This window comes from Triticum aestivum, chromosome 5A, assembly GCF_018294505.1.
Source record: "Triticum aestivum cultivar Chinese Spring chromosome 5A, IWGSC CS RefSeq v2.1, whole genome shotgun sequence".
Lineage (NCBI taxonomy): Eukaryota > Viridiplantae > Streptophyta > Magnoliopsida > Poales > Poaceae > Triticum > Triticum aestivum.
The window spans coordinates 577759223-577785536 of NC_057806.1; the positions used below are offsets into that span (position 1 = coordinate 577759223).

The window sequence follows — 26314 nt, forward strand, 5'->3', positions numbered from 1 at the left end:
GGAAGCATATGTTTGAATATCGAAAGTGTTCCGGGTGAAATCGGGATTTTACCGGAGTACCGGGAGGTTACCGGACCCCCCCGGGAGCTATATGGGCCTTAGTGGGCTTTAGTGGAAAAGAGAAGGGGCAGCCCAAGATGGGCCGCGCGCCTCCCCCCTCCCCTAGTCCTATTAGGACAAGGAGAGGTGGCCGGCCCCCCTCTCTCTTTTCCCCCTCCGCGAATCTTATTCCAACTAGGATTGGGAGGGGGGGGAATCCTACTCCCAGAGGGAGTAGGACTCTCCTGGCGCGCCCTCCTTGGCCGGCCAGCCTCCCCCTTTAGTCCTTTATATACGGAGGCAGGGGCACCCCAGAGACACACAAGTTGATCCACGTGATCTATTCCTTAGCCGTGTGCGGCGCCCCCAGCCACCATAGTCCTTGATAATATTGTAGTGGTGCTTAGGCGAAGCCCTGCAGCAGTAGTACATCAAGATCGTCACCACGCCGTCGTGCTGACGGAACTCTTCCCCGACACTTTGCTGGATCGGAGTCCGGGGATCGTCATCGAGCTGAACGTGTGCTAAAACTCGGAGGTGCCGTAGTTTCGTGCTTGATCGGTCGGGCCGTGGAGACATACGACTACATCAACCAAACGCTTCCGTTGTCGATCTACTAGGTATGTAGATCATACTCCCCCTCTCGTTGCTATGCATCACCATGATCTTGCGTGTGCGTAGGAATTTTTTTGAAATTACTACGAAACCCCAACACTGTTTGGATCCGGTTTTCGTCCGTCTTTGTTTGAGTGTTTACAAGTTTGATCTTTCTGGTCTACGACTTTCTTCATCTGTGATGGTTGCTGCTCTGGTGCATTGGTCCTATGGGGCTTAGCATGATAAATTCCCTACCATCTACCATAACAAATTTTGTCTGGCTCCGATAAGAGAGGGACGATGACGGCGGCGCACCTTCGGCTCGCTTCAGTGCTTGTAGTCGTCGCTAGGTACTCCACGGACACGGTTGTAAATTTTATTACCTTTGTTGTTTTTTTACTATCACGATTGAAAATGAATAAATTGAAAATTTCTTGGAATTCTTTGGCGGTTGAAAACATCGCTACCGCCAAACGGGCTGGCGGTAGCCTGCACAACCCTACTGCCAAAGTGCTTGGCGGTAGGCACGAGCACGCACTGTGTTCAATACTTAAAAGATTTTTGACGGTAGGGCATATAATCCTACCGCCAGTGTCCTTGACGGTAGCCTGTTATACCATACCGCCATGGTCCCTGACGGTAGTAAAAAGGTCAAATCTCGAAAAAAAAAATTTAAACTAGAGTCAGATCTCAAATAGGTTGGAGAAAATGATCAAAACACGAAATTTTAGCCTCTCCGCGCAAGAACGCAGGTCACATCGCGAATCGTCGTCCCATCCCACACGACCATCCAAACACCCGCCCGCAGGCGCGACCTCCCAGGAAACAAACACCGGCATGTCAATCTACGCGCGCGACGCCGGCTTCCTCCTCCGCTACTCTGCTCTGCTAATCGTCCCTCACTCACCACAAAGACAAAGAGCAGAAGCACGAGTGTGCTACTAGGTAGGTATATGGCCGGCAGCATACGACACGCGTGTTCCGTTCCACCCGGGGTGGGGCAGCAGGTTGCGCTTTCCCTTGGTGATAAGATTGCACCATTTCCTGCTCCTCCCTCCCCGTCGCCCTCTCCCTCTCCTCTCTCTCGGATCAAGCAGTGTGTTCTCAGAATAGCAGGGCATAATGCGGCCGGCGTCGGCGTCGGCGTGATGATCTACGTACTTTTTATTCACTTTGCATGCTTGGTATGAACATAGTGTATCAGATATGAGATAAACAAATACGAAGGACATAAATCGAGGATTGTCCGCTTCGGTCTCCGTGGACGTTTGAGGGCCGAATTTGATAGACGCTCTTATGCGCCAGCTCACGTAGCTCACTCTCACAAAGCAGAAGCACGACCGAGTGTACATGGCCGGCAGCATACGTACGGCACGCGTGTTCCGTTCCACCCGGGTGGCAGGTTCGCCTCACGCTTTCGTGATAAGATTGCAGTGCACGACTAGTCGTCCCTCCCCGTCGCCCTCTCGCCCTCTCTCTCGGCGACCAGCATTCAGCAGCAGCAGGTTCTCAGGAATAGCAGAGCACAATGCGCCTGGCACCGCCAGACCATACCATCTTCTACAGGCGGGTACGTACGTTTTGCAACGGAACTGCGCCAGCCACAACCACTCAACCGAGTATTTAACAAAAAACTACCACAATTCATGGAATCGTGTCTAAAAGCTACCATTTTACAAATTTGTGAGGAAAACGACCACTTTTGTTCTAATCTTTGCCTAAAAACTACCAAGTCAGAAAAGTGGCCGATTCGACTCGTTTAAGTGCGATTATAACATGCTGGGCCCATCCGTTGGAGCTGAAAAAGTCAACCCCGTTACTTTGACCGTTAACATATGAGGCCCACACGTCAGTTCTTCCTTCTTCCTCTAAAATTCCCTATCTTCTTCTAAAATTCCCCATGAAGATCTCCGGTGGCTTTCAATGGAAGACGAATTGAGCTAATAGCCAGACTCCAATCGACTTGCTAGCTAGCTCCAGTTTCCTTGATGTAAAATCGTGGCTGAACATGCAGATGTGTTGACCACGGACCCATCCGCCGGCACGACCCAGGACAGCTCGGCCGGAGGCGCGAATGCCAGCTTCGAGCGCGGCAGCAGCCATGGCCAAGTCGCGGAGGCCAACGCGCAGCCATGGCCAGCTCGCCTGGAATGGAAGCTCGCGCGGCGGCAGCCATGGCCAGGTCGCGGAGGCCAGCACGCAGCCATGGCCAACTCGCCCGGAATGGAAGCTCGCGCGGAGACTAGCTTCGAGCGCGGCGGTCGCCGGCGAGCTCGCCCGGCGACGCGGAGTCCAGCTAGCGCGGCGGCTAGCTTGCTCGGCGGTGGGCGGCAGCTCGCCCACAGCCGGCCCGGCGACACTACGCATACAAAGTGTTTGTAGAAATGTCCGAGTGAACACGTGGGTCCCATCTGTCATAACGGTCAATCTAGCGGGGTTGACTATTATTATCATGTTAATGCTTATGTGTGGGCCAATCCTGTCATAATCACGTTTAAACGAGTCGAATCGGCCACTTTTCTGACTTGGTAGTTTTTAGGCAAAGATTAGAACAAAAGTGGTAGTTTTTCGCACAAATTTTTAAAGTGGTAGTTTATAGGCACGGTTTCGTGAATTGTGGTAGTTTTTTGTTAAATACTCCACTCAACCAGGGATGTATAGATACTACTAGTAGAGCCAGGGTTCTTTGCCCGATCTGGCATGTAATTCTCGGGGCTAGTTAAGAGCCGGCTTAAAGCAAAGCAGCGAACAAAGTACTACTACTCTAAACATGCAGCCCGAACCCTCAAAAAAAAAAAAACATGCAGCCCGAACATGCGGGGCGCTACCAGTGCCCAGTGGGCCAGGCCATGCGTGATTAGCACCAAACCCAGCCAACAAACCCATCTCAAATCTCTGACCAAAAAGAGAGCTCTGATTATCTGTCGATAGAGAACAGAGAGCACTTGTCAGGTGTGGAAAACATGTCCTTCTTCAGCCTTCCCGGAACAGAAACCACGCTGCTGCCCACTGTTTTTTGCACGCGCGTACGTAAAGAGACCAACCATGAACCGAGATCGCATCCGCATCCACATCGGCCGCACAAAAAGCGCATACTATCACCAATCTTCAGCAGCAAGACGGAACAATCGGAGGCGAGGAGAGCAGCACGAACGATAGACGACGCGCCAGCCCAGCTGGGACGACACGTTAACGAACCCCGCTTTCTTTTTTCCCTTTTTCTCCCTCCCTTTTGCCTGTCTTGGTCGCTCTCGGCCTCGCACCGCACCACGCATCCTTTCTCCGCCTCCCTCAGCCCCCCTCGATCTCTCCTCCCCTCCGTTCCACCATCCCGCAACGACCATCGACGACCCATGCGCCGCTAGCCAGCCATGCAGCCACACCCGGACCCCGCCCCGCCCCCGCCCCCGCGCCCGCGCCAGGACGACGAGGACGACACCCCGCCGCCCCCGCCGGATCCCATGCCCACGGAGGATGCGGAGGAGGCCAAGGACGCGCCCGCGGAGGTGGAGGAGGCGGTGGACCGGGAGGAGGAGGAGGAGGAGGCCAAGGACGGGCACGAGCAGGAGGAGGGGGAGAGGAGGGGCAGGGGGCGGAAGCGAGGGAGGCGGCCCGGCGCGCCCAGGGGCCTCGTCATGGTGAAGCGGGAGCTGCTCGCCCGCTGCATGACGTGCCCGCTCTGCAACCGCCTCCTCCGCGACGCCACCACCGTCTCCGAGTGCCTCCACACATGTGAGCCACCAAATTCTCCTCCCCTTCCGCCTCCCTCCCTCCTCCTCTGCCTCCGCCGCGCCACGATTCTCCCCGACGTCCCTGATCTGGCCAGCGCGTACGGCGCATCCAGCGCGTACGTCCCTGATCTGGCCGTCGCCCCTGGACGTGGGCGCTCGTCCGCTCCGGCGCGTTGACGCCTCGCGCGCGCTGGGATTTCGCTTAATTTACTACAGCTTGCAGGGCCTGCCTCCCACCCCACGTCGCATGAGTCGTCGTCGTCGCCCGCTCTGTTTTACGTGGCCTCTGCTTCTGTTCGTCGGTCATCGATCTGCATGGATGCTATGCCAATCCTAAACCTGCCGCGCCCAGGATCGCTGCCACTCCTTCACCCAGTTTGAGTGCTTGCCATGATGCCTCATTCATGACCAAGACTTGATTAGCCATTATTTATTGTCGACACTCCTGAAATGCTTCTGCTATTCGTCCATCTAGACTCTCTGTTTCATTACCTTACGTCTCTGCCTATTCTGGGGCTAACTAGAAATAACTGACGCCTACTCAGCATGGAAGTTATCACACTGTCACCCCATACGATCTCGATCTCGATCTCGGAGTTGCTTCTGCAGCATTTCTGTTGTTTCTTCTTTCCTGGGTAACCGTGATGCTTCTTTTCATTGTTTATTCCACGGTACTTCCTCCGTAAAGAAATATAAACGCTCTTATATTTCTTTACAGAGGGAGTATGTTCTACAGATAGGTGTCTGACCCTATCATTAACTGTTGAGCTGAGTGTACAACAGTAGTGGGAAGCTATGTTTCCTCTATTTACTTCACTTGTTACTGAATTTATCTTACTCTGTTCATTATTTCAGAGCTCTAATTTTGTATTTGATGCAGTTTGTAGAAAGTGTATATACAAGAAGTTTAATGACGAGGAGGTAGAGTCCTGCCCAGTATGTGACATTGATCTTGGCTGCACTCCAGTCGAGAAGCTCAGGTATGCTTATGCTTACGACTATGTACTCCATTGTTTCCACTTTGTGCGCGGTACTGTCAGTTTTCACCTTATTGTTAGCTTTTCTGGATATTTTTGTTATCGTAAAATAACTTTGCAGTAGTTAGTACTACATGTAGAACTCATTAGCTCAGTTCAATTTTTTGCTACCAAAGTTTGAACACAATAGGAGGTAACACACTGGAATAAAGTGTACAAATGTTGCAACCTGCCCTGGAACTTAGTAACGATCTGCGTAAATGCGGTGAACACATAGATTTTTAAGGCCCCTCACATCTTAGAATTGTCGGCAACACAGCCACAACTTTATATGAATGCTGTAATACACCAATACTGTTTGCTTCAGTTGTATGCTATCTAGTTTCTACGCTGATGATACTGCAATTTGAAATCATAAGGGCCTATTTCAGCGGTAGGCTGTTGTGTTTCTGATTGGCTACACTTGTTGCCTTTTATACAGACTAGGGTTTTTGTGCCTAAACTCTTCCAACCTGAATAAAGATTGGGTCTTGGGCCCTTCGGGATAAGTAATTTGAAACAGAGATTCCCACTTGTCATAATACTCTAAAAGAAAGCGTGCTCTGTTTCTTGTTTTGCTGCGGTGTCTTTTTCAGTGCTTTGATGCCGATTTTCTCCCTCTCACTTGACTATATTGGACTATTGGTAGCCTGTGAAAGTGTTGGTTGATGTCAAGTTCATTCATGGCCTGCGAAAACAGTCCGTTTGTCATACTCATAGTTTTCCTGTTAAAACAAGCTGTTATATTTACCATAATATACACCTAAATAGTTTTGCAAAGACCCTAATAGTATGCCAATCTTGATGTTCCGTGATTCCAGTCTGCAGTACCCGCTGTGGGAGTGTGTGGTGGTGTGCGTGTGGGTGCTTACATTGTACTTAGTGTTTCTAAAAAAGACCCTAACAGTATTTTTTTTCTTCTAATATATGTATTCCTTATACTTGTATTTGCACATTTCCTGTATTCAGAGCTGACCACAGTCTGCAAGATGTAAGATCCAAAATCTTCCCCTTCAAAAGAAAGAAGATTAAGGCTGAAGATGTTGCATCTCCTGATTCACCTCCTAATAAAAGGAAAGAGAGATCCATCTCTTCATTAGTGGTCCATACACCTAGATTAACACCGACAGGATCGACTGGACGGCGGACAAAGGTAGTTACCAGGAAAGCTGCTGCTGCCTTGCACAGCCTTGGTCCTACCGTTGACAATCCTGTGAAAAAGGAAAACAGTGACAAGAGTGCTCATAGCTCAAGCTTGCCTGCTAATTTGGGCAAAGTGCCAAAAACAAAGAGACAGGTAAACAAACGACACATTAGCATCTTCATGCTAGTTGCGTTAGTTTTTTTAGAAAATAGTTGCATTGGAGTTAGCTGTGGAATGTGCACCGTGTTCTCAAAACAACAATTGGTATTAGCTAGAAGACTGTACACCTCTGCAGTAACTTGAACCTTTTTTGTCCAGATATTGTCAAATGCGGAGGAGGCATCTAACTATTCCAGCAATAAAGATACTGAAGATGATAGTAAGGACATGGCAGATAATGCTGAGCTCTGGAGACCTTTAAATTGTTTGGTCGAAGCTGCAAACAGGACAAAATCCTTTAGGTCGAGTTTACAAGGTTCAGGTGTTAAAAGAGAGCAGCTTAATGGTTCTCCCAGTAGCACAAATGGTATAAAAAACCCAAAAGAGCATCCGAAGAGACCCAAAACTGAGGATGATAAGAAAGATGCTCCAGTTCCACCAGTGAAGCTAAAAAGGAAATTTAAAGGGGCTGGGCGGAGAAGGAGTGGACTTCGAGCTGCAGCCGATGGGGACCCTGATGGGGCACTTATGCAGAACGAAAAGAGATTCAACTGCATATGGTTTTCGTTGGTTGCCTCACTCGAACAGTAAGCATAATCAGTTTATCACACTGTCATAGCATCACTTTGTTTAAATTCAGAAGAAGCAACAACTCGTACATGTTTGTATCTTATCTTCCTGTGCCACTATATTTGTCAGGAAAGGAGACTCGCCTCTACCACAGATACCTTCACACTATTTGCGAATAAAGTAAGCTTGTATTTCTACCCTGTTTTTTGTAAATCTGACGTTAACAAGTCTTGTTTAAATTTACAAGCTGGGTTATCAGTAGATAAATGATAAATAAGACAAACCTCAGTAACCTTTTTTCGCCATGTCTTGAAATGTTGATCGCTTCACATTGAAATCAGATGTTAACCTTTTAAACAGCACCATAAGCATGCGTTTGTGTTATTTCTCAACTATATCCCTGTGAGAGTTCCCTGTGGCTAATGCACTAACTGTTTTACATCAGAGATGCAAATATACCTGCTTCATCTATCCAAAAGTACCTTGTGCAGAAACTCAGTCTCCCAAGTGAGTCCGAGGTAAGAGCAACATCTGTGCCATATATGATGCATAAATTACTGTTTTATGCACAGCTGGATATTTTTTGTATAAATGACTGGGATTTGAAATATAAGATTCTTTTCTTGTCTGGATGTAGGAGAGTGATCTCATTTCTGCTATCTGTTCTCCAATATGGTTCGCTTCTTGCCATTTGAACAGTAAAGCACACTTATCAAAATTCATGTTATATTGATAACGGGGAGTAAAATTCATATAGCTTGAGTCTGCCGTCTAGGTGTTTTGATGAAATATGCCGAGCAATAATAAAACTTGAAACTTTGCTTGAACTTTTTTTGAAACTGTCGGCTTTCATATGCTCATCACACATTACCATGCAATAGTTTCACTGCATATTATATTTTTCACTCTCATAATAGTAAACCAAGCCTAGCTCAGTTAGTGGATGTAGAGTCCCACCACCTAATAGTTTGAATTCGCGGCATGTGCTTAATTACTAAAAGAACATGTAGTTCCTCCTACATGCTGCTTATATCTTTTTCATAAGAAATATATGTAACATCTGGCTCTCAAGAACATTTTGCACAAGGATATATCAGGCCAATTTTTTTGAACAAGCCATGCCCCTGTAAGCACAACTGGTCATGTTCGCTCATATGAATAGTACTTAATCTTCATATTTACAGGTGGAAATAAATTGCTGCGGGCAGCCAGTGAACCCTACACAACCTCTGCGCAATTTAGTAGAGTTGTGGCTGAGGGGGCGATCAGCACAGGCAACACAGGCCATTGTAGGCTCCCCCGCGGAAGAGTTTGTGATGGTGCTAAATTATGGACGGCCAAAGCCCATGGAACCTTTGAGTGCACAGTAATGATTCAACCCATTTCCTTTTGAAAGGTGGGGTCTTTTCTGCCATAGCCAGCCATTTGCTGGGCCGATGGAAGAGGTTGTCGAAAGATGAAGTCCCCGTTGGTACACAACGTCGCGATGTGGCTGGCTTCCTCGACAGCCAACCCTCGTCGACATATTCATGTATTCATTCATGTTGGTAGGTGTTATTGTTCTTCGATTCCATTATGACATATTTTTTTCTTATTTATTATACACCAAAGATAGATGAAAAATGATCTTTAGATTGGATATAAAGAGAGGGAACGGTCTCAACCATTGATGCTTCTGATTGTAAGAGGTGACTATGACTATGAGTGGATTGAAAATTGCCATTTGGTTGTGTCATGACTTGTTGTAGCACGACATGTATTTAATGGGTACTCCTAAAGAAGACCTGCATGGAATTAAATGCTGTTATAAAGATGTAAGGTCGAATTGGTACTGGTGTTATGTTGGATTGTACAATGTTTGTCTTCCTAGCTTTACAGTATCTCGAGAGGCCAGACAAGTCAACTCTTATCCTGAACCATGTTTGTTTTCGAGGGCAGTATCCTGAATCATATAGATGTGCTACTTTTATTTCTTTCTGAGAAAGCAAGAATTAATTTGTCAATGTTTCATGCATGGCAATGAAGTACTCCGTACTCATGGATGGAGGTTTCAGGAAACAACAGACAGGGGCTCAAAGTTGTAATTCATGTGGTAAAAACAGAATATATGGTTGAAATCTATAGCATAGTTTATGCATTGTTCAAGGGAAACCAATAGCATGGAAGCGGAGTGCAGGAAAAAGCTAAACTAATGCAACAAAATAAAGTACATATATGTCAATTACACAAAAAATTATGCAACAGTTTTACTAGTTGTGTGGAACATAAACTAACCTTTAATGTGACAGAAACAAAACACTTGCAATAAACTCAAAAAGAGACTCACACAAATAATCCATTCTCACTGCAAGTAAAATGCTAATAATAAAAATGCACCACATCAAATACAATACTTGTCCTAGAAACAACCATTGCTTGTTACTCACAAGCATGTTGAAGACCGGGAGCACCAGAGCCACGTAGGAGGCCTCTAGAGGCAATATCGACATGGCTCCATTGCGAGCTAGACCGCTGGAGCTCCAAGGTTGGTGGCTCAGCAATCCAGCACATCGCTGACAGCCTTGCCCTCTTCTCACTCTCTCTAAAGAGAGGAAGAGCAACAAGCACAATATGAACACTGCAATCATGATTCGAAGTTCGCATGTTTAGATGGTCAAGGCATAGTGACATGTTCTCACGTTGTTTACCAACCTTTTGCTTGGCGTTAAGGACGATGAAAAGAAACGAGAGCGACTCACGACAATGTTTTTCTAAGTGATGCATCTGCAAAAGAGACAATTGAGAGAAACGATTTCATCTCATTATGATATATTAGTAGACTTGTTACATTTGTAATATATGCAACAATGAATATATATGTTTCCTCTGTAAAAAAATACTCCATGCTTTTGTACATTATTGTTCACTAGCTCGGTAGATATTGTATGGCAACAACAGAAATCACACATTCTTTTCTTCGATAATCGAGCGTGCACATAAGTGTGATTATAATTAGAGTACCAATCACCAGAAATGCATAGGCGTTGGATCCCTAGTAATTGCACTATAAAACAAGTTATCTAGCTAACTCTTTTCGTTCAAAATAGTTGATACGAAACTGCTATACAGACGACAAAAGATGGACGATGTGAGGACGACTACCAATCCAGCCGCCGTTGCTGCGCTGTACACATGCATGCACGACTGGATTCTCATGTCGTGCATGAATCGTCCGAGTTTTGTCGTCCGTGTAGCGTTGCTCTAGTTGATAACTAGGGAGTATAAATGTTTCTCCTTCCTCTTCCATACATTGAGAAAAGTCTAGGGCATGAGCAACAAAACGGCTGAATATTTTTTTTCTCCGCATTCCTAACTCAATGCCGTCATAAAAGTGAGCACTACCCTGTTTTTTTAACATAGTACAGACACAAGCGCTCATATACACCTTATAAACGCGCACACACACACCCTACCCTTATGAGCACCTCCGAAAGACTGAGCCGACATATCATCTTGAAATTTACAAAGTCACTGTAGGCACCTCGTCGTCAACGGGAACGTCTCCTCCCACTGAATATGCATCGCCGAAAATCCTGAAATAAATCCAGAAATAAATGCGAGTACCAGGATTTGAACCCTGATGGGCTGGGGATACCACAGTCCCTCTAACCATCCAACCACATGTTGGTTCACCACTACCCTGTTTGATATGTGAGATGTGCATAGTTTTGCCTCTGACCACAAAGAAGCATATAGCCCTGATTGTTGGGGAACGTAGCAATTTCAAAAATTTCCTACGCACACGCAAGATCATGGTGATGCATAGCAACGAGAGGGGAGAGTGTTGTCTACGTACCCTCGTAGACCGAAAGCGTAAGCGTTAGCACAACGCGGTTGATGTAGTCGTACGTCTTCACGGCCCGACCGATCAAGCACCGAAACTACGGCACCTCCGAGTTCTAGCACACGTTCAACTCGATGACGATCCCCGGACTCTGATCCAGCAGAATGTCGGGGAAGAGTTCCGTCAGCACGACGGTGTGGTGACGATCTTGATGTTCTACTGTCCCAGGGCTTCGCCTAAGCACCACTACAATATTATCGAGGACTATGGTGGAGGGGGGCACCGCACACGGCTAAGAGATCAATTATCAACTGTTGTGTCTCTGGAGTAGGAGAGAAGGAAAGAGGGGGAGAGGAACAAGGAAAAGTGGGCTGCACCCCTTGTCCAATTCGGACCAGAGGAGGGAAGCGCGCCTCCTTCCTTTTGGCCTCTCTCCTCTATTCCCGTATGGCCCAATAAGGCCCATATACTCCCCGGCGAATTCCCGTAACTCTCCGGTACTCCGAAAAATACCCGAATCACTCGGAACTTTTCCGATGTCCGAATATAGTCGTCCAATATATCGATCTTTACGTCTCGACCATTTCGAGACTCCTCGTCATGTCCCCGATCTCATCCGGGACTCCGAACTCCTTCGGTACATCAAAACTCATAAACTCATAATATAACTGTCATCGAAACCTTAAGCGTGTGGACCCTACGAGTTCGAGAACAATGTAGACATGACCGAGACACGTCTCCGGTTAATAACCAATAGCGGAACCTGGATGCTCATATTGGCTCCCACATATTCTACGAAGATCTTTATCGGTCAAACTGCATAACAACATACGTTGTTCCCTTTGTCATCGGTATGTTACTTGCCCGATATTCGATCGTCGGTATCTCAATACCTAGTTCAATCTCATTACCGGCAAGTCTCTTTACTCGTTCCGTAACACATCATCCCGCAACTAACTCATTAGTTGCAATGCTTGCAAGGCTTTAAGTGTTGTGCATTACCGAGAGGGCCTAGAGACACCTCTCCGACAATCGGAGTGACAAATCCTAATCTCGAAATACGCCAACCCAACAAGTACCTTCGGAGACACCTGTAGAGCACCTTTATAATCACCCAGTTACGTTGTGACGTTTGGTAGCACACAAAGTGTTCCTCCGGTAAACGGGAGTTGCATAATCTCATAGTCATAGGAACATGTATATGTCATGAAGAAAGCAATAGCAACAAACTAAACGATCAAGTGCTAAGCTAACAGAATGGGTCAAGTCAATCACATCATTCTCCTAATGATATGATCCCGTTAATCAAATGACAACTCATGTCTATGGCTAGGAAACATAACCATCTTCGATCAACGAGCTAGTCAAGTAGAGGCATACTAGTGACACTCTGTTTGTCTATGTATTCACACATGTATTATGTTTCCGGTTAATACAATTATAGCATGAATAATAAACATTTATCATGAAATAAGGAAATAAATAATAACTTTATTATTGCCTCTAGGACATATTTCCTTCACTGATATCATTTCCACCTCTTAAGTCACATCAACGAATTTTCATAAGGTCCATGTTGCCACCACCACAAAAATCTCCATATACTATGACCACATTTTCGCGCGTGAACTGTATTTTCGTCCAATTTGACTGTAGAACATAAATATTTGTTTTTTTGTTTACTAGAAATTATGGGATTTGAGACTTCAAATAGCCCAATTCTAGAAGCCATATCCCCACTTGTTATAGCGTAGTTTGGTCTTAGGTTTTGCTTTATCCACAAACAAAGAATTTCGGAAGGATTTGAATCCTCATAATCCTCATCGGAGATGTCCGCTATCTCTGTGTCTAGCTTCGGGTACATGGGCGTCAACCACAACTCCGACTCTTGTCCTCTGGCAGTTCTGCATCGGCCTCCGCCTCCGCATCAAGTTCGGCAAAAAGTGCGTCGGTCGCCGCCCGTTCCTACCGGATGAACCACCGGTTAGCCTTGACATACGCCTTACCTTGGATGGGCTCCAGGATGGCCTGCTGCTCCGCCATCTTCGTCGCTTGGGCGACCACGAACTCCACCATGGCGTCCTCCATGCAGAAGCCCGCAACCAGCACCAACTCTTCCGCCTCGTCCTTCTCCGGATCCTCCATCAGAACCGACAATTGCTCCTCTTCCTCCTCCGGCTCCGGCTAGTCTGGAGGCAGGCTGACTGCGATGCAGGCAACACGCCTGGCCCGTATCTCCTCCTCGATCTAGAAGCGGCGCTCCGACGTTAGCAGCATAGGTGGTCTTCTTTTGTCGGGCCATGTCGGACGGCAAGGGAAGAGGGAGGTGGAGACGGAGAGAAATGTGCTCGGGCTGGCGACACAGAGGGGGAGGAAGAGGTTGTGGCTAGGGTTGAGGACGCTAGCCAACTTAAATAGCCGGACTTTGGCCTTGGGCAGCTAGCCGGAGCGGCGCCATGCGACATTCACACCCCCACCGGAGGAGACGCCTGTCGGACTGTTGGATTTCTGGGCGATTCCGTGTGGGACCCGACCATCATTCCGATGTGATGGGTGCGCTCGAGCCTCCCCATATCCGCCCTACATTTGGGCTGGATATGAGGGGTGCCCGTTAGTCTGAATATTTGAGATCCGTTTGAGGCATCCGTCTAAGTCGGGTTTTTTCTGAGTGGGAGTGCGCTCGAGACGTACGAGGGGGGTTTGGATGCTCTAACCTAGCTGCAGTCCATTTGTGTTTCTGTACCATCACAAGCAAATCCAACGGCCCATATTTCTCCATCTCTCTCTTTCATCGCTTTTCTCCAGTCCTCTCTCAGCCCCCTACTGCCCGAAATCCAGCAGCGACCGCCGGCGCATCTCACCCCGGGCCGAGACCGACGAATCCCCAAGGAAGCCGGAGATGCAGCAGGTGGGTAGGCCGACCAGATCTACCCATGGTCAGGGGCTGTTTCTGTTCATCGCAAATAAAGAGAGCGCTGTTTCTGTCGATGATCCATCTGTTCTTGTGCGTGCTTCCGATCTGATGCGATTCTTGCGGTGTTGGGCGGATTAATCCTGCAGGGCGATGGCACGGAGGCGCAGGTGACGTGGGACGACCAGCAGAACATCAACCGGTTCGGCCGCCTCAACAACCGCCTCCACGAGCTCGCGGACGAGATCAGGCTCGCCAAGGTTTCTTTCCCCTTCGGCGCCCCCTTTTGTTCCTCGGATGCTCTTGTTCTTATGAATTGTTCAATTCCATTGGGAGAAAATACTTACGAGATTAGGGCTTTTGCCCTTTGCAAGAGGCGCTAGGGTCCAGGGCTATGGTATAGGGGGCTCTCATGGTTCTTGGGGTTATGGGGACAGAGTTAATAACATGATTCCAGGGACTTGCAAACGCATGCTTTGCGGTCTGTTGTTTGTAACTTTGATTCGCTGCATCTGAATTGCTCCTCCTTTATATGTCTTCTAGATTATTTCCTTCGTTGCAGTGTGGCATCACAATCTGGTTTAGTCATTTGATGGGCTTTCATGGCTACGATAGTTCAGGTGATGAAATTTGCTAAGGTTAGATTTATATGTTTGTAGATTATCAACTATGCAACCACGAACAGTAACATTAAAAACCAAGGATAGTACCTAATTATTTGCAAAGTGTTGACCAAAGAACTAAACCTTATTGGGAAGCTAGGGCGATTCAGTGTACTACAAAAAGAAGTCCTACCTATGTCTTCTTATTTTTTTACCATTGCCAGCTCCCCTGGTTTAGCTTCATATGTTTATTTATTCTTATAATATGAATGAACTCTAATACATCCACGAAACTGAACATTGTGGATTTGGAGCCTAAATATTTTGTTTCTGTCTCATACACCTGTTATCAACAGTTGGTTGAACAGAGTCCCAAATCAAGGGTTCGTTTTTTTAATACAGCTGTGGAAGCTTCACATAGTTTTGAGCAATGACCCAATAGGTCTCGAGAGATCCTCTAATCCATCAGAAAATTTTATTTTGTCATTCCTTTTAGGTCTGTGAACTTTCCAGCGACATCATGGCCTGACATGTGTTACTATGCTCCTCATGATTTTGCTAACTCATCCTCTAGATAAATAGGAATAACTGTTAGAAAATTGTTTTGATCAATGCCTTGGGTCTATCTAATGTTCCTTCGGAGGTGCCATGTAAATAATGGCACGAGTGGTAGACTTCGAAATGCCACCGAAAGGCCATTCTATTCGTTAGATATCTAGCCATCAAGGCATTTGAATATCCAGTATGCCTTATGAAATTATTATTATGTACTCCTCCCGTTCCATAATTCTTGTCGTGGTTTTAGTTCAATTTGAAGTAAAACCACATCAAGAATTATATGGAACAGAGGGAGTATAACTTACGCTTTTACCTTGCTCTCAAATTGACCTGCAGTCCAGTGTTTTGCATGTGCAAATGGGCAATGAAAGATTGCCTAATAAGGATATTTACTCATTTGGAAAATAAAAACAATGTGACTGCAAAGTTGACATTTATGAGAAGTTCCATTGGCTGTGAGCCTGTGACAATGGCATGTTTGTTTATAGATCTGACATGGCATTGAGACATCCAGTGGCATTTTTCAGAACTTAAATCTTTGCAATGCCATCTTCCCAGTTTTTTGATCTTCTGCTACCAGAGTTGGCTGCCAATATTTTTGTACTGTACAGTGGGCTCATTTCTGATAGAATCTTAGATGCTGCATTTGCACCTGAAACCAAACCGTTGCTTAAAGCACCACACGCTAAATGCCATTTGCCATTTCCCTCTATGTACCAGGAAGCAAACGAAAACCTTGAAGATGCTGGGAATGAACTCATCTTGTCTGATGAAGATGTGGTGCGTTTCCAAATTGGGGAAGTGTTTGCCCACATGCCAGTGGATGATGTGGAAGCTAAGCTAGAGCAGATGAAAGAGGATGCAGCCAAGAAGCTGGAGAGGCTGGAGGAAGAGAAGGAATCCATCCTCACACATATGGCCGAGCTGAAGGAGATCCTCTACGGGAAATTTGGAAAGGCCATCAACCTGGAGGAAGATTGACGTCGAGAACCGGAGCTGCCTTTTTAAGTGTCGCATCGTATCCTGTTCTTGTTCAGGTGCTTTGTTAGCCTCGTTACATTGTTTCTCATGATTCTGGCTAGTGTAAAATGGTAGTTTTAAGTTCTAGAGGATTGTTCCCCGTTATGCATTGGCATGGTTGATCTCAGTTGGACTCAAATAGGTTCAGGCTGATTGTCCAGCAGAAGCCATGGGGTGTTTATGCAAATGGTCACTTCAGATACCAATGAGGGGACCTTTTACAATGTTTTAAGCTAGTGAGAATGGTTTGAACCTGCATGATTGTATGAGATGTAGTCATTAGGCTTTACATGGAATTTTCTTCAGATTCCTGCAGTGTTACACTAGTATCTTGTTTCCCGGCAAACAAGTGACCAGCTTGTCCTAAGTCAAACTTGTTTTAAGTTTAACCAACTCTATCTATAGAGTAATGTGGTAAGATCTACAACAACAAATACACAGAGTACGAAACTATATTTTATAAACAATCTCGTGAAACTAATTTGGTGTTCTAGTTGTTAATATACTTTCTATAGATTTGGTCAAATTTAAAAGAAGTTTGACTTAGGACAAACCTGGAAATTCAGTTATTTTGGAACAGAGGGAGTAGATAATAATAGTATGAACAACGGCTGAATGTGGTTTTAACCATTTCGATATTCCTGATAATGTGCATGACACGCTTCATGTATGGATACCTAAGTTTAGAAAAAAAAGAGAAACACCTGCTGATGGTTGGTGTCTCGGCTGTTTTCTCGACAATTTGGAAGTTTAAAGGAATAGTACGTGTTTTGGAACAAGCAAGTGGGTGGTCCTTGTGTGGTCATTAACATGATAAATCATTGGTTTACATCCTGGTTTATCAGACAAAGTAGATAAACCGAGATGTTCTGAGGCGGGGAACAAAAATGTTCAAATTAATAGCAAATGAATTACTTCATCTTGTGTATGGCTGACACTTTGGGACTAGGTAAATTGCAGCCGACTGATGGCAACCCTGAAGATGAAAGATGAAGATGCCCTTACTGAACTATGTTGCTTGAAATAGTGTCCTTTTGATGTGATATGATAGCAGTCTTGAGGTCAGGTGGAAGGTCTTTCATTGTTTTTTTTTTGTGCTGCTCTCAGCATAGGGGCTCGTTTAGACTTCATGGTACAAAAATGTTTGATGTCGTATATAGTATCACCCGCTTATGTTTTTTTTCTGTCTATGTACACTGTTTCAGTTAAATGAAATTAGAGAGGGAGCTCTTCTTTTTGGAAACAAGTCGGATACTATTTGGGCAACTTGAACTTGGGGATGATTATTGGCGCCAAAGAGCGCATGTTTACTGGTTGCAGAAGGGAGATCGGAATACGAAATTTTTCCAAACCTATGCATCAGAAAGGAGGAGAATAAATAAAATCAAGAAGTTGAAAGTGGAAGGAGGAAGAGTGGTGGAGAGTGAGGAGGAGATGGCGGCGGTGGTGACTCAGTATTTCATCAATTTGTTTTCTTCATGTGCAGGTCACCGAATGAATTGATCTTCTAGAGCGTGTCGTTCCTCAGGTCACACCGGCAATGAACGAACAGCTCACACGCCCTTTCACCGAAGCCGAAGTGAAGGATGCACTTGATAGTATTGGTAACATCAAAGCCCCCGGACCAGATGGGATGCCAGCGATTTTCTACAAGAAATATTGGTCGTTGGTTGGTCCAAAAGTGACAGCAGAAGTCTTGCAAGTCCTTGATGGTGCTCCTATGCCAGAAAAAGGGAATGACACATGTGTAGTGCTGATACCAAAAGTAAAAAATCCGGAAAGTATGAAGGAATTGCGTCCAATAAGCTTGTGCAATGTGCTCTATAAGTTGATCTCGAAAGTGCTTGCCAATAGGTTGAAGGTGATTCTTCCAGAGATTATTGCACCAAATCAGAGTGCATTTGTGCCAGGTCGCTTAATTACCGATAATATTCTTTTAGCCTATGAGGTAACAGATTACATGCATAAGAAGAAGAATGGTAAGGAAGGCATTGCGGCATTGAAGCTTGATATGAGTAAAGCCTATGATAGAGTCGAATGGCCCTTTCTGGAAGCTATGATGAGAAGAATGGGTTTTGTGGAAGCATGGATCCAATTGATTATGAAATGTTGTCAGGCAGTGAAGTATAAATCCCGGTTTAATGGAAAGCTTACTGATGAAGTCATCCCGGAGAGAGGATTAAGGCAGGGGGATCCCATCTCTCCCTATCTCTTTTTATTCTGTATGGAAGCTTTCTCAAGCCTGTTGAATCATGCGGAGAGCACTGGAAGTTTGGAAGGTGTTCAGATATGCAGTCAAGCCCCGAGTTTCAATCACCTACTGTTCGCAGATGACTCGTTGATTCTACTGAAAGTAACCCCTGAGAGTCCACATCATATGCAGAATATTTTAAACCTTTATGAGGATTGTTCTGGGCAAACCATCAATACAGATAAATCATCCATTACCTTCAGTAGGAATACAAGAGAACCAGCAAGGAGAGCTATGATGGCAACACTAGGAGTTAATAAGGAAGGAAGAGCTTACCGCTACTTGGGACTGCCTGTGCATGTGGGTAAGTCAAAAAAACGCACATTTGCGTACATTAAGGACAGAATTTGGAAGAAGCTTCAAGGATGGAAAGAAAAGTTTTTGTGAAAGGCCGGGAAAGAAATTCTGGTGAAAGCTTGTGCACAGGCGATTCCCACTTTTGCCATGATGTGTTTTGATCTAACAAAAAGTTTTTGTGAAGAGTTAAACAGTATGATTTGTAGATTCTGGTGGTCCCAACAGGATAATGAAGCAAAAACCCACTGGTTGAGTTGGGAAACTGACAAAATCCGAGGATAAGGGTGGGTTGGGGTACAAGGAATTGCATACTTTCAATATGGCCATGCTAGCCAAGCAGGGATGGCACCTGCTAACGGCCCCGGAGTCCTTGTGTGCGCGCGTCCTAAAGGCGCGTTACTACCCACAATGTGACATCTTACAAGCTCAACAGAAGGCGGGTATTTCTTATGCATGGCGAAGCATTTTACGGGGAGTGGAGGTAATGAAAGAGGGGCTGGTCAAACGAATTGGTAACGGCAAGAACACTGATCTCTGGACGGGTTACCCCAAGAGGTCATACGATCCTGCAGCATGTGGCTGAACTGATCAACCCGGTAACGGGTTCATGGGACAGCGAACTGGTGAATGAAATCTTCTGGCAGCAAGATGCACGTACTATCCTTGCCATCCCACTGTTGGAGGATTTCGAGGATATTTGGGCCTGGCATTTTGATGACAAGGGACGTTTCTCAGTAAAATCTGCGTACCACATGCTCCGTGAGAAGCAAGAGCAGCAAGCTAAAAGACAGGTAGGAGAGGCGAGTGATCAAATTGAAAAGTTCAAATGGAGTGAAATCTGGAAGTGTTGCTGCCCGCCAAAAATGAAACATTTTCTATGGCGGCTAGCTCACAACAGTTTGCCTCATCTACTGAATATTGCCAGGAAAGGGATGGAACCTGATACGAGATGCCCAGTTTGTTTGCGGCTTGATGAGGATGGTGCTCATACATTTCTGAGATGCAAGAATGTGAAACAGGTGTGGAGAGAAATGAATCTAGAAAGGACACGCCAAGAACTGCTACTGTGTTGTGACTCAAAAGAGGTGGTGACTAAGATATTGGCCCTCCCGGACAAACAGAAAAGTGATTGCATCGCAATGATCTGGGTGTGGTGGGACACACGAAATAAGAGAAATGCAGGAGAGCCAATGCGAAATACGATCTCAGTTATGAAGAGAATTAGCGCACAGTCGCGAGACTGCACTTTTCTGAAGGAAAAGAATCTGAACCGAACGGTGATGGAGAACACATGGGCTGCCCCTGGGCATGAAGCTATCAAAATTAATGTTGACGGCAGCATGCAATCAGCCACAGCGACGGGATGGCGGGGCTTTAGAGCATCTACAACGGCCCCTCAAACCGTCTCAAACATCCTGGCAAGCCATCCGGTCATGATTGTTTGACCCAGACGGGCCTCTCAAACGGCCCTCAAACGCTCGGGTTGACCGACACCCTCCATATCCAGCCCAAATGTGAAGCGAATATGGGGCGCCTGGGCGTGCCTGGGCATGTCCGCCACGTCAGATCCGGCCGATGCTGGTCCACCTGACCCCACATAAAATCCTCCCCATCCACTCGCCGGACCAAACTCTAGCCACTTCACTCCCCTCCACTCCACCATCCAAAGCTCGTCTTTGGCTCCTTCCGGTCCTCTCCGGCATGGCGGGCAGCGGATCCGAGTCCTTCATCTCTAGATCCGTCGACCCTGAGCTCATCCCGCGCGGCCCTGAGGAGGAGATGGCCGTCTGGCTTGCGCTCCGCCACGCCCGGGAGGAGGCCCGTGGACGGCTGCGCTCGGACTTCATTCGTCAGGAATCCATTGCTTCTGCCCAAATGGGGCATTGATCCTGCGCTAGGCCGGCCATAGCTGCCTCGCCAGAGGCCGTGCAGTCCGTCTGGCATCCGAATGCGCTGGCGGACGCGCAACCCCTTTGGTGACGCGCCGAGCATCGGGACGCACCATGGGTCTCGTTTGACGAGGCCATGGCACGACATGCTCGCCGTGCAAGGCATCGGGTGCGGGAGGCGGCGGCAGCCCTCGCGGCGGCGGATGTCGGCGAGGCAGAGTCACATTCTCCGGCGCCCTGTATGGCGCATGAGTTCGGGTGCCGCAACCACGTCATGGTGGACGTCTGCGGCTCGTCCCCGGATGGATCCATCATCAATCTGACGTCCACCGGCACCGTTCGGGTTCTGGTCTTCGACGAGGAAGAGTAGGGCATGGGAGACGGCGGGGCCTTGTGTCCTGTGAGCCAGCTCGTGTCCCATGCCCTACCCTACCTTGCCGGCGACCAGCCCAACACTCTGAGGAGCGCAGTCGGCCGCCGGACATGGCCAGGGCGGAGCTGGGCGAGCGGGGAGCGGAACTGGACGAGCTCCACGTAGTTTAGTTTTCACGTTGCATGTAATAATATGGATTTGAGGTTTTTAATTTAAGGTCTGAACGCGTTTGCGGACGTTTGAAAGGTCAGATTTGCCAAGTCTGACTTTAAATGCTCTTATTATGAGAGACGAGCAAGGCCAAGCAAGAGGAGCAGGAGCAGAGGCTTTATGAGTCACGTTCAAGATCCCCTACATGCAGAGGCAATGATGGCCTGTCTTCAGAGTCTACAAGCTGCACAAGCATGGGGTCTCACCAAAGTACACGTCAAAACAGACGCTATCAAACTGGTTCAAGCGATCACCTATGATGATGATTATATGGCGCTGAATGGTATCCTTTTCAAGAAGATAAAGTGTTTTGCCCATTTAAACTTTTAGTTCTTCCCAGATTTCCTATTGCCCAAGGGCGTGTAATAAAGTACACTTGTGCCTTTTGGTGCAGTTTCACGGCTCACATCCCCAGCCGTGTGGCCGGATGGTGCCCCTGAATTTGTACTACTTCCTCCGTTTCTAAATATAATTTTTTTTTAGACATTTTATAAATGGATTACAACATATTATATGTAGACATATTTTAGAATGTAGATTTACTCATTTTGTTTTGTATGTAGTCACTTGTTGGAATCTCTAGAAAGACTTATATCTTGGAGGAGTACAAAACTTGGTGGCCAGCGATGTTGCTGAGCTCTTTGGCTAACGGAGGAGTAGATAAGATTCCGTCTCAAAAATAAAAAAACTTGAACTTGACCCAAAAACAGAGCAAACAGAGGAGTTACCGGAGGTTTGCCAAGAAAAAAACAACGGAGGGTTGGATACTATTTTTGGCGAACAGAGGGAGCATCGCAACATCGACTTCATTATTGGACAAAAAAGAAGGGAATTTTTCTGTACACGACGATGCATTAACCGGTAGGCAGTAGCCAGCTGAGCTTCCGCATGCCGATCGGACCCGTCGTGCACACACGCATTATTGCCTTATTACTGAGATCATGGCAAGCATATAGCTAGTAGCTAGTATCCGGTGCAAGCAAGCAAGCAGAGATAGAGGTCCTCAGATGGAGATGCTGTTGGGGATGCCCCTGGCCGTGAGCCCCTCGGCCTGGCCGGTGTGGTCGGAGGTGTTGGGGTAGAGCAGCATGTAGGGGAACTTGGCCGGCCCGGTGCGGTTCTTGAGCCGCGGGTCGCCGTTCATGGCCACCACCTGCTTCTCGATGCCCTCCAGCCTCGCCCCGAACCGCCTGAACGCCTCCTGCGCCTTGGCGTCCGACGTCCACGCCGGCGTCTCGTGCTGCCCCAGGTACACCTCGTCCGAGGAGTGCTTGGACAGGATCTCCATCAGCGAGATGCCCACCAGCGCCTGGAACTGGTTGGTGATGGTGAGGATGAAGGCCTTCTCCGGGTCGCGCTCCAGCAGGGCGTACTCCTCGCTGCCCGGCACCGGCATCGGCCTCCGGCTCGCCGACGGCTTGTTGGGGTGGTAGCCTGAGTACGGGTACTGCCCGAAGTTGACGGCCGCGTGCAGCGCCGACCCGGTCCAGATGATGGTGGCGCAGGCCTTGATCAGCTCCGCCACGGTGTGCATCTTGGGCCACCACGCCGCGTCCTTGAGGTCGCCGTGCCCGACCTCCCGCACCTCCTTCCACCACGCCTGCAGCTCCACGTCGCCCTGCAGCACGCCGTCGTCCGGGTAGTAGATGGTCAGGTACTCTGTCACCCACTGCTCGATCGCGTGCCAGACCTCCAGCCCGTCCGCCGCGTACGGGTAGTCCTCGATCAGCAGCCGCACCTTGTGCGGGCTCGATGGGTCCTCCACCGCCATGCCCCTGCACCATCAAGATCGATTAATCATTAGCACCACGTAAGGTCCACGTCATTTCTCATTATCTATTTTGTCAGTATTAGTTCTACCCACCTCTTGATCAGATCGTCGGGCAGAGCTTGCTCGGTGAAGTTCCAGTTCTTGTAGACCATGGAGGACATGGGCATGGCGTGCTTGCGCGGGAACACGGTCATCTCGATGACGCCGCCGGCGTTGATGAGCAGCCCCCGCGCCCGCGCGTTGATGTTCATGGTGTCGCGGTAGTGCGGGTGCAGGAGCTTGTACACCGGGTGGGTCACGCTGAGCTGCCGGTTGGTGGCGATGACGAAGGGCTCCATCACGGCGTGCGTGTTGAGCCAGTGGCTGATCAGCTGGTGCCAGCCGTAGTCGTTCACGGAGGCGTACGCCTTGGCGAGCTGCCATATCCAGCCCTCCACGCCGGCGTGATGCGGCGTGTACACGGTGCTCTTCGCCGTGGTCAGGTCGCCCTGGATCAGCGGCGAGCTCAGCTCGATGGCGACCGGCGCCAGCGTGCCGTCCCCTCGCCGGAAGAGCAGGGTCCTGGTCGCGTACACGAAGCTGCCGTCGAGGTTGTTGATGTCGACCAGGAACGGCATCAGGTTGTCGTGCTGGTCCACGATGTAGAGCCTGTTGTCGGCGAGCGCCTGCTCCACGGTGAGGCCCTCCAGGCTCTTGCCGATGTGCGCCTCCGTGATGGTGCTGGTGTGGTCGCCGTACTTGCTCGGGTCAAGTGTACTTTTGGGAGGGAACTCCTGCACGCAGTCAAATAATGGTACGAACGACCAGTGAGCAAGGTGTACTTTTGAATAGTACTTGAAGTTGCTCAATGGTGGGTAGATGGAGTGGGTGACTGACCGTGAGGCGTTTGATCATCATGGGGTTGACGCCGGCGAGCATCTCCCTGGCGAACTCCTCGTCGGTCATCCATGCCTTCTCGTCGGCTTTGATGATCTGCGGCTTGGGGAGCTTGAGGAGGAAGTCGCCGCCCATGGGGATGAGGTCCTTGACGAGCTGGAGCGGGAAGCGCTTGCGCACCTCCTCCAGGGCGGGGATGTTGGGCAGCTTGATGCCGCCCTCGTAGAGCTTGAGGATGTCGGCGAAGGAGTCGAACTCGCCGGGGGAGAGGTCGACGTAGGTGCGTATGGCCGGTATGATGCCGTCCACCAGCGCCTTGAGCGTGTAGCCCAGGAAGTCGGACTGCTTGAGGTGGCCGAAGAGCTCGTCGCGCGGCACGTAGACGTTGCCCACCAGCGGCAGCAGCCGGCTCTCGTGGTCGGGCTCTGCGCCAGCCATACATGCGGATCATCAGATCAAGTGCACACTGCACAGACGTTAATTACCGGGGGAAAGGAAGGGGACGCACTGGTGGCGGAGGGCTTCCGGCCGGTGCGGCAGCGGCGCGGGTAGGGGAGGTCCTTGGAGCCGCCGAGGACGTCGCGGGTGTCGCCGAGGTCGTTGTAGACGTCGTAGCGGTAGACGCGGTCGTGGTCCTCGTAGGGCCCCTGCTGGTCGTCGCCCCTCAGGTTCCGGAGCTCGTCGTCGCGGTACGGCTTCAGCGCCGCCGGCATCTGGTGCGGCAGGTACGTCTGCGCTCCCCAACGGACACGGCCGGCCAGTTAGAGAATGAGCAAGGAAAATCCATGGGATCATGGATACTACTCAGAGTGAGATGGGATACTCACGTCGTTGGCGAAGAAGACGCGGTTGTAGCGGTACTTGGCCTGCGGGTAGACCCAGGAGTTGGCGACGAAGACGATGGTGCCGCGGCCGGGCACGTTGTCGAGGGTGATGGTCTTGAGGAAGAACTCGGCGGCGTGGTTGTTCTTGACGATGATGGCGCCCGGCACCCCCAGCTTGTCCACCGACCAGTCGAAGGTCACCGCGAACTTGTTCTCGCCGGTGGTGATGAAGGGCAGGTTCGTCGGCAGCAGCCACTGCTCCAGGTTCGCCTCCGCGCCCACCTTCCCGCGGCCCCCGTTGTCTGCATTACACGTCTCTTATCAGTTAAAATTTTACTAAATGCGTGCGTCATGTCACATTACGACATAAAGTACTCTTGAGCAGTAGTATATCTATATCGTTCTGCTTCATCTCAAGAAGAGTGTGGAGTCCGTTTTTGCCCGCGTCTCTCTCAAGGTCAAGCATACATACATGGTGATGCTGCATGTCATTTTTCTCTTCTGACGTTCAATTACCCTCTGCTTTTCACTCATTTCGTTCGTGTGATCTGCCGTTTTTATGTAGGAACGAGCTACGAATTGCAACGTGGGAAGATCAATGGATCGAGTGGCGAGTGCTCACTGTGGTCGACGTGGGTGGAGCTGATGAGTTGGCAGGTGACGCCGCGGCCGAGGAGCTCGGTGACGCCGTCCATGACGGTGGCGCCGAAGTCGTTGAAGTCGAGCGCGTTCTTGCGCATGAGGACGACGGAGCCCTTGAGGTGAGGGCCGCGGAGGCCCCCCGTCAGGTCGCTCACGATGCCGCCGACGCCGAACATCTTCGGTCGATCTACGGGGGCACTCTGGGGCTGACTGTGGCACGCTTGTGGTCAGTGGTGCTGGTGTGTGAGAGCTCCGAGAGCACCACGGAGGCTATTTATAGACGCTGCGCGAGAGGGAGGGTGTGACTGAGCACTGTGGGCGTTGGATTCCGGCCGGGGTCTACAGTGGCCGTTCGATTTGATAATTCAGGGGATCAAGATAAGATCTCAGTGTGTATGTGCTGCGTGCATCGGGATGGCAGTGGGCTGATTATTGTGGCATCGAGACAAATGCATCGGTTACGATTGTGTACATACTACAGAGGATGATGGATTGGTGACAGGCGGGCAGCTGGGAGATGCATGGACTGGCCTTCCTCCCATTTTTCTTGGCATTAGTTTTGCGACGTCCATCCCATCCGTTTTACTCTGTGCACTGGGTTTGTGTATGTGAAGCTACATCTAGCAGCTGCTTTTCGAGTCTGGAGAAGATCAATTTCTAGTTTGTATTTGTTGTCACCAACCGATCCCCTGAAATTTTGAGGAAACGGCCGAGTACCCTTTAAAGGAGTACTTTTGCTCCTCTATAACATATTCTTCTTTTTTGCGGGTGTATAACATGGTCCTTTTCAACGGCTGAGCAACTCCAACTCACCGACCCAAACAGACGAGTACTGTATTAGATGTGTGTGGGGTGAATGGATGATTCATCTATAGAGATTGTTGATGCTCTTGTAAAAGATACTATGATGATCACCTTGAAATAAAGAGTATTTTGATGTAAAAAAGGTCTTATATACTATTTAAATTATCAGATTTAATAAGAACTAATAAAGTCTCATCTAACTTCTAC

The 26314-nt window shown here is 48.5% G+C and overlaps 3 protein-coding genes across 4 annotated transcripts; 2 read left to right on the plus strand and 1 right to left on the minus strand.

Moving 5' to 3' along the window:
• Positions 1-3889: 3889 nt before the first annotated feature.
• LOC123104945 (E3 ubiquitin protein ligase DRIP2) lies at positions 3890-9096 on the plus strand. Of its 2 annotated transcripts, XM_044526897.1 has the most exons (8): positions 3890-4368; positions 5248-5347; positions 6353-6680; positions 6846-7273; positions 7386-7436; positions 7702-7774; positions 7894-7931; positions 8441-8732. In XM_044526897.1, exons 1-8 carry the CDS (start codon positions 4008-4010, stop codon positions 8448-8450), a joined length of 1389 nt encoding a protein of 462 aa, XP_044382832.1. In that variant the 5' UTR covers positions 3890-4007; the 3' UTR covers positions 8451-8732. The 2 variants fall into 2 exon arrangements, with proteins under 2 accessions (XP_044382832.1, XP_044382831.1); XM_044526896.1 differs by lacking the exon at positions 7894-7931 and having other exon boundaries at positions 3893-4368; positions 8441-9096.
• A 4605-nt stretch (positions 9097-13701) lies between these two features.
• Positions 13702-16479, plus strand: LOC123104946 (probable prefoldin subunit 4). Its single transcript, XM_044526898.1, has 3 exons — positions 13702-13987; positions 14140-14250; positions 15871-16479. The coding sequence occupies exons 1-3, from the start codon at positions 13979-13981 to the stop codon at positions 16129-16131; spliced, it is 381 nt and encodes a 126-aa protein (XP_044382833.1). The 5' UTR covers positions 13702-13978; the 3' UTR covers positions 16132-16479.
• Positions 16480-21977: 5498 nt separating this feature from the next.
• On the minus strand, positions 21978-25560 carry LOC123104947 (putative linoleate 9S-lipoxygenase 3). The gene is made up of 6 exons (XM_044526899.1): positions 25284-25560; positions 24665-24963; positions 24346-24568; positions 23838-24262; positions 23055-23734; positions 21978-22965 (listed from the first exon to the last, which is right to left on the minus strand). The coding sequence occupies exons 1-6, from the start codon at positions 25477-25479 to the stop codon at positions 22194-22196; spliced, it is 2595 nt and encodes an 864-aa protein (XP_044382834.1). The 5' UTR covers positions 25480-25560; the 3' UTR covers positions 21978-22193.
• Positions 25561-26314: the final 754 nt, after the last annotated feature.

What these genes read in the sequence shown, in the direction of transcription:
- LOC123104945 (XM_044526896.1), top strand. Translation starts at nt 4,008, where the DNA reads ATGCAGCCACACCCGGACCCCGCCCCGCCCCCGCCCCCGCGCCCGCGC. An exon ending in CTCCGAGTGCCTCCACACAT is followed by an intron (nt 4,369 to 5,247) that starts GTGAGCCACCAA and finishes TATTTGATGCAG; the next exon opens with TTTGTAGAAAGTGTATATAC. An exon ending in TTGGTTGCCTCACTCGAACA is followed by an intron (nt 7,274 to 7,385) that starts GTAAGCATAATC and finishes TATATTTGTCAG; the next exon opens with GAAAGGAGACTCGCCTCTAC.
- LOC123104946 (XM_044526898.1), top strand. An exon ending in ACGAGATCAGGCTCGCCAAG is followed by an intron (nt 14,251 to 15,870) that starts GTTTCTTTCCCC and finishes TCTATGTACCAG; the next exon opens with GAAGCAAACGAAAACCTTGA.
- LOC123104947 (XM_044526899.1), bottom strand. Translation starts at nt 25,479, where the DNA reads ATGTTCGGCGTCGGCGGCATCGTGAGCGACCTGACGGGGGGCCTCCGC. An exon ending in GCGTCTTCTTCGCCAACGAC is followed by an intron (nt 24,569 to 24,664) that starts GTGAGTATCCCA and finishes TGGGGAGCGCAG; the next exon opens with ACGTACCTGCCGCACCAGAT. An exon ending in CCGGAAGCCCTCCGCCACCA is followed by an intron (nt 24,263 to 24,345) that starts GTGCGTCCCCTT and finishes TGGCTGGCGCAG; the next exon opens with AGCCCGACCACGAGAGCCGG.